The sequence below is a fragment of the Numida meleagris genome, chromosome 1, assembly GCF_002078875.1.
Source record: "Numida meleagris isolate 19003 breed g44 Domestic line chromosome 1, NumMel1.0, whole genome shotgun sequence".
Lineage (NCBI taxonomy): Eukaryota > Metazoa > Chordata > Aves > Galliformes > Numididae > Numida > Numida meleagris.
In genome coordinates this window covers 135,413,142-135,428,558 of record NC_034409.1, presented here as the reverse complement: position 1 = coordinate 135,428,558, position 15,417 = coordinate 135,413,142, and the positions used below count along the sequence as shown (strand labels likewise).

The 15,417-nt window shown below is 41.5% G+C and overlaps 1 protein-coding gene across 12 annotated transcripts in view; it reads left to right on the top strand.

Annotated features, from left to right (window-relative positions):
* The window catches only part of MCF2L (MCF.2 cell line derived transforming sequence like), a 150,460-nt gene extending 137,473 nt beyond the window's left edge, over positions 1 to 12,987 (top strand). For 7 of the 12 annotated variants that reach the window (XM_021415002.1, XM_021414911.1, XM_021414945.1 and 4 more), the window contains 13 exons: positions 93 to 185; positions 766 to 891; positions 1,712 to 1,933; positions 2,472 to 2,564; positions 2,936 to 3,014; positions 3,158 to 3,224; positions 4,310 to 4,428; positions 6,001 to 6,060; positions 6,411 to 6,485; positions 9,596 to 9,729; positions 10,292 to 10,404; positions 10,525 to 10,628; positions 10,741 to 12,987. In XM_021415002.1, the coding sequence (XP_021270677.1) occupies positions 93 to 185; positions 766 to 891; positions 1,712 to 1,933; positions 2,472 to 2,564; positions 2,936 to 3,014; positions 3,158 to 3,224; positions 4,310 to 4,428; positions 6,001 to 6,060; positions 6,411 to 6,485; positions 9,596 to 9,729; positions 10,292 to 10,404; positions 10,525 to 10,628; positions 10,741 to 10,835 (1,380 nt within the window). In that variant the 3' untranslated portion in view covers positions 10,836 to 12,987. The remainder of the gene's footprint in view (positions 1 to 92; positions 186 to 765; positions 892 to 1,711; positions 1,934 to 2,471; positions 2,565 to 2,935; positions 3,015 to 3,157; positions 3,225 to 4,309; positions 4,429 to 6,000; positions 6,061 to 6,410; positions 6,486 to 9,595; positions 9,730 to 10,291; positions 10,405 to 10,524; positions 10,629 to 10,740) is intronic. The other 5 variants (XM_021414964.1, XM_021414994.1, XM_021414935.1 and 2 more) reach the window with 4 other exon arrangements.

The following is a 15,417-nucleotide window of genomic DNA, read 5'->3' as shown; positions in this document are numbered from 1 at the left end:
TTGTTTTTATTTTTTGATTAAATTGTTAATTTATCTCAAGTATGAATAACAAAATATATTCGTGTACTGACAAAATCTGACACGGATTATAGGAATGTCAAAGGAAACTCGATCACAAGCTCAGTTTGGACTCCTATTTGCTGAAGCCAGTTCAAAGAATAACCAAATACCAATTATTGCTAAAGGTATGTGCTACAAAACTAAAACAGTAACTGTATTTTTTTCTTTTTTTTTTCCTTTTAAATATTGCTTCTCTCGTCCTGCTGGAGAGAAATCTAAAAGTTAGCAAAGTGGTGTATAAATCCAAGTTGAGAAAGTGACCAGAAAGACTTGGTTAATCAGAGTCTTCAAAGCAACTTGCGTTCTAGGAAATGTTCTTAACTGAGGCCACTGTGATTAAAAATAAGGAGTGGGAAAAAGGATGGCATTGGGGTCTTTTTTTTTGTTTTGTTTTAAGCAGTTGTGTTGAAAAATGCTCACTAACTCAGACTTGTAAATTTATTAGGTTTTGCTTATTAAAAGTTATTAGGAGGGGTGTTTTGTGCTTATTAGAAGTTTAGGAGAATGCGTGACCGATTAGCAGCAGATATGAGGTAAAGCTTGGGGTCTTCTCAGTTACAGGCAGTACTTAATCCACTAGATTATGCAGTGTAAACTTCACGGGATAACTTTAAAAACGTAGGCCAAATTCAGTGTTAAAATTCAAATAATCCTAATTACTGCTGTTTGCAAAACTAAGCATGTTGTCTTTCCTTACCTGCTCAGGAAATGCTGAAGTACAGTAAGAACTGTGAAGGTGCTGAAGACCTCCAGGAGGCATTAAACTCTATATTGGGTATTCTGAAGGCAGTTAATGATTCTATGCACCAGATAGCCATCACAGGCTATGATGTGAGTAACAGTACTCTTATTTTTTTTTGGTACCTACATATAGCATATTCCCTATTGTGTACTAATAATGAGAAGAATGCTTTACAAAATGCACCTTTAAACTGCATTATATAATGAAAACAGTGGAAAGATGATCTTTCTTTTCTGAGGTTTTCCTGCTATGAATAACATTTTGCTGTGTCTACTCAAGTTTTCTTTCTTTGATCTACTTGACACCAAGTTAAAAACAGCAAATCGTCCTGAGCAATCTGGTTTAGACTACTGCCAAATGAGAATCACTTTCAGGTTCTTTATATCCATGTGTAAAACTACATCTAAAACTTCCAGGAACAGGCTGCCCAGGGAGGTAGTGGATTTTCCTTCTCTGGAGATATTCAAGACCTGCCTGGACACCTACCCATGCAGCCTGCTGTAGGGAGACTGCTTTGCAAGGTGGAGTTGGACTCCATGATCTCTAGAAGTTCCTTCAAACCCCTACAATTCTGTGATTCTGTGAAAAGCAAACAAACAAGCAAGCAAATGTAAGGAGCTTTGCAGTAGGCATTTGAAAAAACAGATATGTATTGTACCTCCTCCTTTCTTCTGTGTGTGGATCTCTGTACTTTGCTATTGCTACTCTTGACTGTAAAATCCTGCCTGAGCAGCATAGGAGAGAGACTATTAAACACTGACTATATTTTCAATATCTTTCCAAATTCAAAATAAACACTGATGTGAGAGATTACTTGGAATGACAAAACTTGTAACGACCTGTTCAGAGTATGTGTTTCAGTCAGATGTTACCTCTTTGTAGTTACAAATACCACTTTCTCTGTTCTAGGGAAACCTGAATGAGCTGGGTAAGCTTCTAATGCAGGGATCCTTCAACGTCTGGACTGATCATAAAAAGGGTCACTCAAAGGTGAAAGATTTGGCACGCTTCAAGCCAATGCAGCGACACCTGTTCCTCCACGAGAAAGCAGTGCTGTTCTGTAAAAAGAGAGAAGAAAACGGAGAGGGATATGAGAAGGCACCTTCTTATAGCTATAAACACTCTTTAAATGTAAGGCACTCAGCAGTCTAGGAAGGTAGTGATACTTAGGTCTTAGTTGCAGTAATACACTTTTTTTTTTAATTGTTGCTGCATTATAGTTTTTCAGTGTAAACTTCACTCTTTCAGGTAAATGTAGCTGTTACTGCAAGTCTGTGTCACTTTGTGTTGATGGGTGATGGTGTCAGGGGGTAAATTCTCCTTTGCAAATGTCTAAACCACACTAGTCCAGCTGGATGGCAATTGCATTAATCACTTGGAGAATGTAACAGTGGGTAGTGTAAAATAGATTAAGATTTGTCACTCTGGATTCTAAGAGATGTTTTGTGAGTCAGTCTTAATTTAATGAACCTAAACCTTTCTTCCCTCTGAGGCAGCCATGCTGACACAATGCATTGAAGGCCTTAAGTCCAACATGCAGATCATGTGCTTTATTTTCCTTGAGCGAGAAACCAAATGTGGTTTTGCTCTTCATAAAGAATACTCTTAGCCTTCTGTTGTTATCTGTATTGCAATTTGGTAGGTCAGCTGCTGTCCTTTTTGCTTCCAGATGGCAGCAGTTGGAATAACAGAAAATGTCAAAGGTGATGCAAAAAAATTTGAAATCTGGTATAATGCAAGGGAAGAAGTTTACATCATACAGGTAATAACATGCAACCACCTTTAATAACAATTTAATAATAATAATAATAAATTAAAAACTTGGGGGGGATCTAAACCTAACAAGATCTATTTTGTTCTGGCATTTTTCTTCCCTTTATTTTTTGATCATATTTTACAATACCCGTGCAAGATATTGCATACACCTCTGCTATTGTTCTCACTGGAACAGCAGATTTTTGGGAGCCAGGGGTGTGACTGTGGCACATGCACAGCTTTATCATTCAGTTTATGCTTACTGAGGGGCTAAAGAGAGGATCTGGCTGTTCCTCTTGAAAAATGCCTCTGACATTGTGCTTTGGCTTTTAGTTCTTTGTACGCTTGATGCCTGATCATCTTTTTTTTTCTGGATAGGCACCAACTCCTGAAGTTAAAGCTACTTGGGTAAATGAAATAAGAAAAGTGCTGACTAGTCAACTGCAGGCATGCAGAGGTAAAATATTTTGGATATATACGCACAGATATATTTTAATCTTTTCTCTTTCAACCTCAAAACCTGTTCACCATTGCATTTGACTGTAAGAATGAAAGAACTAAAACACAAATCTGTTAAATAGTTCTTTCTCTCCATTACAGAAGCCAGTCAGCATAGGACACTTGAGCACACTCAGAGTTTACCTCTACCAGCGTCGTCTTGTACAAGGTAAGTTAGTTGTCACATCAGCCCAGTACGCTAATGCATTGGCTTTGCAGTCTTTATTACTTCTGTTCCTCAGTACTGATCCTTACATTTCAGGGTTTTTAGGTCTCTTTCTAGTAGAAAGGTGTAAAGTTTGGGGTTTACATACATCTCCAGAACTGTTAAGCTGAGCAGCAGTGGCATGGGCTTTGCAGATAAGTAATCTTCCATGCCAGCCATAATCCTGGTGGTACTGTGATTCTGTTTGTTGAACAGCCAGCTATATACTTTATACCCCAGAGAGTTACGTGCAGCAGGCTTCTCCTTTTTTTCCTCTGTTCTTTTCCGTAACTTAATTTATTTTTCTTTTTCCAGTGTCATGTCATTTTTCCTTTTGTCCTTAACAGTGCATTCTTTTCTATTTCTCATTTCTTTTTCCTCCAGTGTTCTTACTGAGTGATGTATTCACTCCTTCATTGTCCCTTCAAGTTTGCAGTCAAGCTTTTCTTTATTTTCCCGTGTTTCATCTGTCACCTTACCAATCTGTACAAGTGCAGTCCTTTGCTCTCTTCTAAAGTTCTGCCCTTCTCTGACCTCTGCAACTCACTTTTTTTTGCCTGTATTGTATGAGTTTCACCCATACACGTATATACTCATATCTTCAGTTATCCAAGTGCATATTCAGCATATCATCTCTGCTCATGCTTTGTCGGTTTCCTATGTTAAGAGCTCCTGAGATGCAGAGTTCATTCTTTTTCCTTTTGTTCTATTTTCTTCACCTTTTCTTTGCTTTTTCCTGGAATGTGTGTCTGTAGTTAAGACTGAGTGGAAGTTGTCCTGAGTTGACTTTTTAGTAGCTCCCAACTGCCAGTGTATGTTTGCAGTCAAAATGGAAGCCTTTCTCTTTTATATGTGCTCATGGTATTTCTGTGCAGTCACCAACGTGCATAGCTTCAATGCTGGAAGCTATGAACTAAGTAGTAGCTAAGAAATGGTTTTCAGCCTACGTATCTGTATGTCAAAGGCAATCTGTGAATCAAGGTGGTCACCCTTGTTCAGATCCAGATTTTCTGGAGATGCACTGATTGTCTTAATTTTCTTCCAATAAGCAGTCCTTCAAGGAACAACATCAGAAATGTGAAAAAAATGGATGAGAGAAAAGCTGATCTCACGGGTCTAGAAGGTTATGTCACCACAGTAGCACCAAAGTACCCCGAGAAAGGCAAAGGTGAGTTTGCACATATATATTGTTGTCTTTAGGTGTGAAGAGCATGCTTGCACTGCAGATGCACAGGCAGATCCACCAGCATGGTAGCTGTGATAGTACAGGCAAATGCAGTGTTACACTTGAAGGAGCAGGACTTTGCTGCTTGCAGCCTTAAGGCAGCCAACCCACAATGTGCTGCATGCGCCGTGTGAACATGCCAGCCCAATCTGCCCTTGCCTCAGGGGTTTGTGTTCCACCCTGTGTGGACAGGCCCAAAGCCACCCTAAAGAAGGGATAGCCCCAAGAAGGTGGGAACTGTGGGTTATGAGGTCTTAAACTGCAGTAGGTCTTCTCTTAGAGTTGCCTGGCTTCTCGGGTTTCACTTCTTATGGACCAATTTCTCTGCATTACCCGTTTTGAAGAGTATTTTTTCATCTTGAATTTTGATTTATGTCACTGAGATAACTTACTGGACTAGTACTAATACAAATCCCTGTACAAATAAGAACAACTGGACGGTTGGCTTCTTCCATTGGCCTCGGACTTTCAGTTGTCCTTCCTCACTCTGAAGCACTGGTTCCCTGGCAGGGCTGTGAATGATTTTTTTACCTCGACCTTTTCATGGCCTTTTCCCTTTTCTGTTTCTTTCTTTTCCTTTGTAGATGACACTAGCTCTACCTCAGCATGCTCTGTACTGTCAAAAAAGCGCTTTACGCTGCAGGGCTTTGCTAACCTCAAAAGTCAGAAAGGTAATTTAAAGAGGGGAAAAAATAGCTAGATGTTATCTATGTAAGGCTGTAATTGAAGTGTCACTTTGTGTGTTTGTGTATGTGTAGTGTAACAGGCTCACGTATACTTTTTCAATGTGTATATTAGCTTGTTCTCCTATGTTCAGGCTAGGTTCCTCAGTCACAGACTGTGATAGGGAGATTTTGAGAGAAACTGGCTCTGCTGTGTGGGAGAGGGTGATGAGCCCAGAAAAGCAGAGCTGCTGGAGATGCAAGAGAAGGAATGCAGTTTCCAATGCTTCCAGTCACAATATTGAGGCATTGGAAAGAGTTTATAGGGCTCCATTCTGTAGGAACCTAGCAGAAGCTTCCTTCAGATGAAATGCCTGGCCTGCTTCTAGCTTCAGTGGATCTGCCCCAAATGTACCCATACTTGGCAAGAATGAATCAAGGTTTTGATAGAATATTTCTATCAATAAAGCATGACCTCAGCAAAATGTCTGTGACAAGGTTGTTTGGCTAGATACAGAAGTAAATAGGAGCTTTGTTATGTTTCTGGAAATTGTCATCTTTCTTTTTTTGCTAAAACAGGCAGTATGAATCTGAGATCGCTCTTGCTTCCTCCTGCCAAGTAATCGCATGGGTACATTCACTTTTTGCTTTGAATGTCTATCTTCAAATGGTCTGAATGGCACTAAGATGATCACACTTGAACAAGAGCATGATTTTTTTTTTCAAGCATCTTTTCAGTATGCCTTTTTAAAACTTGATTACCTTTGAGTTCTTTCTGGAGAGACTGACTCTCTAGGGTTGTGTATCTGGTAGTAATGAGGCGAGCACTAATATCCCATGCTTGCCTTGACAGAAACTCCATCATCTACTGCTAAAAGCCAGACATTGCCAATGATCCTTCTTACAGGACCAGGTATTGCTGTAGCACTAGATTTATATAAAAGCAATTGTTTAAATTGGTAAAGTTTGTCTAAAATTGAAATTAATTGTATTCACTTGAAAATGTGTAAACTTCTTGAAATGAATTAGACATCGTCTATCACCATAAAGCAAATTTTCAGTTTATCTTCAGAAAACTTTATGTGAAGAATTAACTTCTGCTGTGATTGAGCAATGGTATCTCAAATTAGCACGATCTCAGAAATCCGTTTGTTTTCCAGTGTAAACTCAAAGGTATTTAGCATGCAATCCACCTTGTCTCTTTTTTTTCCAGTTCTTTAATATCTCTCTTCTGTGTTTTCTTGCCTATTCATCCTCCTGCAGCTTCTCCTACCAGTCCTGACAAAAAAGCTAAACGGCACGAAGTAGTGAGTGATCCAACTCCTTTTGGTGTAAGAGGTAGCGTGTTACCACATCTTATACTCCGCAAACATCCATACACCCCTGATGCTGGGGATACCTGCATGATGCTGTTGTGTGTAGCAGTATTGATATCCGCCGGGTTTTTCTGTGTGGGTCCACTGGCTTCTGTACATGGTGTTTCTGATAGCACAACTTGTCAAAGTTTTACTTTGGCATCAAATGAAGTAGTATACAGCAACTTTAGTTTTTAGGAAAGAGTGGTGGGAAAGTGATGTTTTCCTGAGTGATAGAATCATAGAACGGCTTGGGTCAGGAGAGACCCCAAGGATCATTAAGTTCCAGCCCCCCTGCCACAGGCAGGGCCACCAGCCTCCAGATCTGGTACTCGACCAGAAGAAACAACCAGAAACTGGATGTTAACAAAACTATGGCACCTAGTTGCTATGAGATGCTTGGTTTTCCACTTAGCATCCTCCCCTCACTGTGCTCCTTGAGGGGGAGGATTTAACTTCTAAAAAGCGGGGGGTGAGGGGAAGGAAGTCATTTATTCTAGTCAGAGTGGGGATTATTACTACCCTGAGGAATTTACATTGCCATATTCTATTTTAGGCAGGCATTTATTATTGAAGTCAATCTCGTTGCATCTTTTTTTGGGTGACAGAAAGCAGTTTTCAGCACCCTGTTAACCCAGATGCTGTAACTGAACCATAGCAGCATTTAGCCTCCTGTCCTCCCAGCTCACAGCTAAGCAATGAATATAAAGCATTTCAGTTAAATGACCCATTTCTAACTAGTAAGGCTACTGGCAAAGGCTTCAGAACAAATCCCTGAGATCAAGTAACTGGAGAGTACAAGGCAAGTACTCCCTCTCTTCCTGGCTCTCTTCCCATGGCCATCTCTTAGAAAATATTATTCTAAAGATTAAGCTGTTTCAAGCCCTACTCTCCTCCTCTCCTCTGGGTTTGCACAACCATTAATCTTTGTCTCACCTGTGGAGATGATGCTGTTTTTGCTGCCGTGCTGGGGAAACTTTGTGCAGTGTGGCTTGCAGTGTAATCCCAGGGCAGACACCTGCAGAAACTGTGTATTTAGTAATTCCTCTTTTCTGTCTTGCACCTTCTGATCACCTTTCTGACTTTTTAACTTCTCCCTCAATGACTAGAACGGGGATGAGCAGACAGTGGGCTCAGCCATTTCAGGGTGAGACTGCACCAGGTGCTGCTGTCAGCTTCTCGGTGCAGAGTACATTATTCTTCCCACCCCTTTCCTTTCATGGCTGCATCGCACGTGCTTACATCCCAGTGAGCTCAAGGATAATAAATTAGTGACAAAATCGTATACTGGAGATGGATCCTACTTTATAAAGAAACCAGTGAGCTGGTCTCTGAAGAGAAGCAGCTCGTGACTTCTGAGGTTTCCAGGCACCATGAAACCTAAGCTTGCTCATTTCTCTGTAGCCTTTGCTCTTCTTAGGACTCTGCCATTTCCTTACATTTCCTGTCTTTATAGGGAACTCTGACCTAATCACGTCATGTGGAATACCCACAGATACATTAAATGAGCGTGCATAAACTCTGAGCCTGTAGCTAGCTGTGTGACCCTAGTGACAGCTCTTTTCCCCAGTATCAGGTGAGCTTTTATACATGGCTTGATCTTGTTATACAGCCAGCTGTATGAGGAGTAGGTGCACTGCTATGACAGGATCAGGCAAGTCTACTTGTACTTGTGTCAGCACAATACATGGGAAAAAAAGGAAAACAAGCTGTTCCCCAGAATGTTCCAGATGAGCAGACCGGTGAGGGTGATGCTCCAGGAAGAGCAGTTACTGAGCTTGGAACAATTAAGAGACCAAGTTTTCCAATGTTACGTTGTTTTTACCTTGTAAACAACTGAAAAGGTTTCAGCTGCATTCCATGAGCCTACTAGGATGTGTGTTTCCAAAGAAATTTGCATGGAATACAGCAGGAATTTATTACTCAGTTTCTTCACAGATGTCATTCTTGACCCTGGACAGGGCCAAGTGGGTCAGTACTTCTGGTCTTGTGCAGGGCATCCAGCAGCGCAAGCGAGGTAAAAGACCCATGCAGTTTGGTGTGCTCTGAGTGTGCTTTCTTGGATTGCTTTGGCTTCGCTCTGACAGTGCTCTGTTTTAGCCTTAACACACCTGGCATGAGCAGCTGGGTGGTGAATGTAAAGTGCACTGAAAAAGGAAAAATGCTGGTGCTCTCCCAGCTTAACTAATAGTTAACTAAAGGCTGGGAAGTTTCTTTTCCCTTTTGGTCTTTTTCATTGAGTTTTCTTGTTAGCATTTAGCTTGAACCAAAATGTTACTTGGAACTGTTTATTTGCTCTTTTTCTTCTGACTCTTTCATTATAAGCTCAGCACGTGTATTAGCAGCTGCTGGCCTCAGTGAAAAGCATCCTGCTGGTCCAACTTACTGTAGCTTAATTTGGAAAAGGATTTTGTGTGCTTTGGGTGTGATCCAGCCTCATTAATACATGAAATGCTTCACCCTCAGAGAGAAAAGGGAATGCTTGGCCATAAGTGACAGGCAGCAGATTGTTCTTGTGTTGTTTGGTGCAATGACTTAACACAGATAATTCAGCGTGGTTACGTATCCTTGTGTCAGCCTGAATACCCTTACCTGACAATGCAGCTCATAACGTAAAGCACGGAGTGCATGTAGCTCCTATTGAATTCTTTGACAGCTGCAAGTGCTCATCAAAATGCCCATCCATCCCTTGTTCCAACCCAGTTAGGTTGTTCTGGGTGACAGCCTTGTGTGGTCATCCTCTTCCCACAAAACACACACGCTCCCATCCTTTACGCCCTCCCAAGAGGAGGAGCATCTGTCCATCATTCAAGTTTGTATAAGGCAGAAAGAACTACTTTTTCTAGTTGGGAATTTGCATTCTTTCCATCTCCGTAAATCCTAAGGGCCAAATTCATTGCTGTGCATGACCAGAGATCCACTTAGCCTCATGGGAACCTTTTGTCAGCTGTGAATTTCACCTAGTGGCTGTAGTAACTGTCAAGATTTCCTCCTGTTACCTTGATCACTTGAGTGATTGTCAGGGGGAAGAACGCTTCTCCCACTCAGTGTTATGCTACTGAAATCTTAACTGTCGGCTGTTTGTTCACCAAGGTTGGGCTAAAACATCTCATTCTCTTGATGCATCTGAAGAAAATGATGGCTGGTCCAGTGCTGAGGAGCCGCTGAATTCATCAGATGCAGAGGAAGAAGGAGGAGGCGGCGGAGCGGGAAATGAGATGAAGCTGGTAACCAGAAATGCTTTCCTTTTGAGCTAAGCAAACGTTACTGTGGAGTGTGACAGTATATAGGAGGGAAAGTGTCTGGTTTGAAATCCTCAGCTGAGCAAAATTCCTGGGGCAGTGGGAAATATCCCACTTCTTAAAGCAGCCCTGAGATTGTACCTTAGGAAGGTGCATCTGTGCCTTCGTGTAGACCAGCAAGGCTGCTTATGCCATAGTCAACCAATGACAAGCTCAGCTACTCTATCACTTACATCATGTCACTAGTTCTCCAGTTTCTTTTTTTTTTACCTCCTTGGGATTTTTTTCTTTTATTTGGGAGAGGTTTTACTTAATTTTTGTAACAATGTTTTTCCGGGTGTGAGAATTCACATGCTGAATTTGCACATAATTGAACAGCAAAGTTTTACTGCCCCTCAGAACGCATATTTGCTCCGTCTTCAATGTGCACGTGCACAAGAAGGAGAAAGAAGGGAAAAGTGCTCTGATTTTCATAACAAAAGCTGCACCGTACTTTAAAGTACTCAATAGAAATAATTTGTTTGTGCTTCTCCCTTTGTGCATTTAGACTCCTGGTAAATATACAGTTGTGACTGATTATGAGAAAGGAGTTTCTGAAGAATTCGCAGTGAGAAGTGGAGATCTAGTTCAACTGATTCGTGAAGGGGAGGATGGACTTTGGTATGCAAATCTGTGTTTGGAAACTTTTACATGCAGAACTGTGCGTGAAAGGCAGATGTTGAGGGCAAAGCTTTCATGGGCAGCAAATGAAGCAGTTTGACTTCTTTTTTTGTTTTGTAGGTATGTAAAGAATCTGACCACTGGTAGAGAAGGCTGGATCCCAGCAAACAATCTGCTGATGCTCATAGGCAATTCAAAATCAGCTCAGTCTTTGAGCAGCTCTGGTAGGCTACTTACTATAAATGTTGTTTATCTGAAGATTCCTGTTATGGGAGAAAGTTGTGAAAAACGACCACCATATTTCTTTCGTTTTTTTTTTTCCCTCTTCTTTCCCAGAATCAGGCACTGCTTCCAGCACTTTGAGCACGTCATCAAGTTGCAGCGATAGCTGCAATGCCAGCAGCACCAGCTTCTCGGACATTAAGGGCTAACATCGTATTTTCACCCCACCTCCACAGAAACTAAATCTGGAGTTTAAGCCCGACTTCCAAAACTCAAGATGGCCATCAGAGAGCCATCTTGAGCCACCTGTTCAAAATTGCTGGTTTTCAGTGTTTTCTCTGGTGATTTTCAGAGTTTCTCACAGAAGATCCCCGTGAAAAGTGCACAGAATGTGAAGTTGTAAATAAAAACTAAATGATTTGAAATAGGGTATTGTAGAGGCTTCTCCTCTGAAGTTTGAAGCTGCAGAGGTGTTGGCATAAACGCATTTTCCCATTGATGTACAATCAGGTTTCTGCAGAACTGTATCATTTCATAACATCCAGAATCTGAATGTGAGCAAACAGTGTGTTCAGTGCTAAATCCTTGCTGTAAGCTAATAATGTAGCAATCACTGTACAGGATAGATATGAGGAGAATAAATCAGAGTTTACAGTTTCTCCTCCCCAAAATGCCCCTTCTCCCTGGATGTACCTCAGTCAGTGCAGTGAATGGGACTCTTACAGCCACCAAGTAGGAAGGAAGGAAGGAACTTACCTCCAAGAAGGAAGGAAGTTTGGTGAGCCGTTTCTCTTGGGTCTTCAGGATACTCTTCTGTACCCTGGAGATGAATGCAGAAATAACCAATCTACAGACCATAACAGCATCAGAAGAGAATATCATTTTTCCTTTCCAGCCTTTTGATAAATTGTGCAATGGAATAGCTGTTTTTTGAGATATTTTGGCCTCACAACCAATCCCTTCACTAAGATCTGTGTTTGGCAATTTAGTAGTGTCTTCTTCCTTACACAGATGCACAATGAAACGCAGATGTTCTTATTCACTAGGTGATTTCTTAGTAAACTAATTGCATGGTTACCTTCAGCTCTAACAATTAGCATGCCCATATAGGCAAAGAAAACTACGGTGACTTCACTGTGGGCCAAGAGCATATCTTCAGGCATACCCAAAGGGGTTAGAAACCAGACAATTTAGTCACTGGTGTTTGTTACAGATTTACTCAAATAGGCAAAAATGACATAATTTTTCATAAAGGTGAGCATGGGTGGAAAAAAAATCTTTGAGTCAGATTTGTCCTGTATTATAATTTTTTTAAAAGAAAGCTAGTGCTAAACTTGCTATTTTTCAAGGTGTCATGTAAGCCAATGTTAGGAATTTTCACCTTGCTGTTCTTTGCACTTTCTCCTTACAAACAGTACAGATCTGTGTGCACGTTTGAAATGTATTCACTCCTCTATGCCTTTCAAATGTTTTTACTTATGAAGATAGGTTTTTACCTGATTTGTATACAATATTACTTAAGAGTATTGTGGACTTTATGAGCAAAATTTTTCAATGTCAGTAGGAACTGCTATTAATTATCAGACTCTCTCTCTGATGGCTGAACCCAGAAGTCTGTCTTTATGCTAGAAATTCAGATTTTAGAGCCCATAGCTTAGGAAACTGAAGGAGAAAGACTCTAAAGAATGGTCTTGGTCCTGAGCTGCAAAAGCAACCCTACCCAAACACAATCAAAAAGCAGCTGGCTGTGGTCAGTACAAATTGAAACACATAGGTATACCCACACATTTATGCACATACGTATGTGCATGCATGTGCCTGTGTATGTATGTGTGTGTGTAGATATGTAAATGTGTAGATACACTGTATCAATGTAAAGGATGTATTTATAGTCTTCATGCTGCTGAATGTGTCACTTTACAATTCATACATATTTAGGTTTCTATACTGCAATATAAATGCAGATCAGGGTTTTTCTTCAGACATCTTTTCCAACACAGACATCCTCTGGTCTTTTAATTATCCCATACAATACTGTGCTAATACTTAGGCTGATACTTAACAATGAGATGGCAGCATGAAATTCAGCTTATCTTCATCTTTGTAAGTTATTTTGTAAATTCTGTAACATAATTTACCTATATATTGCTGTCATTGCTCGGATAAGACTGTCCGTTCATTTCTCACTGCAGCTCATTTGCGTTATTTCAATGGTTTTCTCCACATCATGGCACTTTAATAAAACCCATTTCCTTTTTTTAACTGCTGTTGTGATTTAGAGGTTCAAAGTGGGAGGTCTCTATTGTAATTATGAAAATTTGAATAAATTTCAGCGCTTCTTGCTGAACGCCTTTATATAGACATGCTATGTGCTTTATTTTTGTATCATGGTTCAATAGTTGCTTATGGACATCATACAAAAAACAGACTGGCACTCACCCCATTGCTGGGTCTTAAGAGTTAAGAGTGCTGTTATCCTATGGCTCCTTCCCTTGTGTACGCACTCCTCTTGACCGTGTGGCCTCAGTGGAACATGTTGGAGGTCAGTGTCTGGCCACGGCTGAAGCTAGTTGAGAAAGGAGAAACTGAATGTATCTGTGCCTTGCACAATGAGGAAGGTGTTTGCATGTTCATGAGTTAATGGCTTTCAGGATCATCATGTCATGGCAGGGAGGTGATTTGGTCTGAGGATTACACCATCCAGCTGATCTCTCACTGGGATTTGGTTGCTTTCTTTCATACTTTTGTTAATGTAACAACCGCCTCTGTAAAAAGAGACATTTCTTTTTAATTCTAATGACAGCTATTTCCTATCACAAACACTGTGGGCTCATCCTGGGCTCCGTGTATCTTGGATCACCAGCTCAAAGTTGGAGCACTGACTTTCCTTGCCAGCTGCCAACCACAGTTCTCTGAGCTCTCCCTGTTCCCTTCCTGGGCTCACACTGGGGGGGGAAGGGTGTATTTCTCCCTCTTGTGTGACCCTTTCTAGTAGGTTTTGGCCAGATCAGCCCCCAGAACCAAACCTGCCCCCTCCTGCATGGTGGTGACCACTCTTCCTCCTGGGACCGGGAAGCCTGTGTTGGGTCAGCACTGTCCCTGTGTAGAGGAGTGCCCTTGGCTTTTCAAACCAAGAGCCTGAACTGCCACCTGGGCAAAGGAAACTTGCGAGGAGCTCTCCCAGGGCTCCGTGGCTCTGAGCCATGTGGGAGCAAGCCAAGGCCAAATGCCCACAAGTCCGAGACCCTACAGCAGGATGAGTCTATGGGTGAGAAGGAATGCTGTGCTAAAACATGGTATCTGTATCTCTCCTGAGGATCGCTGCTGCTGCCTGTACCAGCAGCAGCCTAAAGATGGTGGTAGAAAATCAAGAATGGATGTTTGCATTTCTATTCTGAAGGGTTTTAACTGAGGTGAGCCAGTCTAGTGCTGAAATATCCTTTGACAAATCAGTTGAAAGGAATCCATGAATTGTTTTTCAGGTTTTTATATTTATTCATTTTGCATCAATCGCCTTATCCTCGGAAAGAAGAAGCAGAAAAAAAAAATCTACATCAAGATTAAACAAGAAAATGTTGAGCACACCTATTCAGAGCGGAACAAAAAAAAAAATCACAAAAAAAAAAAAGTCTCAAAAATATTATCATCTCCCCACCTTCTGCTCCATCCCTGTGAGCAGGCATAGAGCTCAGGCAGATGGGCACATGGTTCTCTCCTGGAAAGAAATTCCTCCTTTGCACTCTAAACAGGGAATGATTTGGTTTAAAGCTTAGTGGCATAATATTCGTAAGTTTTTAGGTTAGCGCAACAGAAACAGGAACTAATAACTCACCCACTCAAGGGATCTCAGACTATTTCTGAAATAGAACTGTGTGTTTTCTTTTACGATGTCTCCGAGTGCCAACAGGGCAAATGTCAGTGTGAGACAAACAAGGTAAAAGAATAGCACATTCTGAGTGCCCGTTCATCATGTCTTCCAGGCTACTGTTTCTGAGTTAGACTTTTTTTTTCACGTTCTTGACTTTGTTTGTTTGTTTCTCTTTGTTTTTAATATTAAACTTGGCACTAAAGAGGCTTTGGCACATCCAAATGCCCTAAATTGTATTTTCTGAACAGCTGTCCCCAACCTAATTCTAGTAGCACTCACAGGCAGCAGAAGTGTTTGCTTTAATGCGTGCTTACTTTTAGTTGGACGATTGATTATTTTCCTTGGAAGTGCTCAGAAACTACAAGCCAAAGCTGAAGCCTCTGCTGGTGAGATTTATTGAGCGGGACAGCAGGGCGATTCTCGTGGACTACAGCAAAACCACACATGAAGATCAGCCACAAAGTGAGTCCAAGGGATCTGCTGAGCTTTGGGAAGAGGCCGGTGTGAAGCTAGCGAAGGCTGCAATGAAGGCCTGAGTTCCAGATAACTCCCCAGTGATGCTTGTCACAGGCATGAGCATCCTTGCCACCATGATGACATCCAATTGCAGGAATTTTCCTGGAAGAAGGGCTGTCCCCATGTGAACTGGCTGCTGTTCCCAGCACTTGGGCTTCTCCTTTGGCTCTGCAGTAACAGTGGTGTTTTGCTGTATTCAAACAATAAAGCAGGAATCTTCTATGCTTATGGGCTGCTGACAGAAGAGGAAAAGGAGCACTGCCTCAGCCCCAGGGGAGCAGAGGAGCTGACCAGCCAGGTGTGGTGACACTGCTGTGGCACAGGGCCCAGCCACGGGGGCACCACTGGGGCGGTGGCAGAGACCAGGCCAGGCCTCAGGTGTGGAGGCATGTGGTGTTAACATAGAC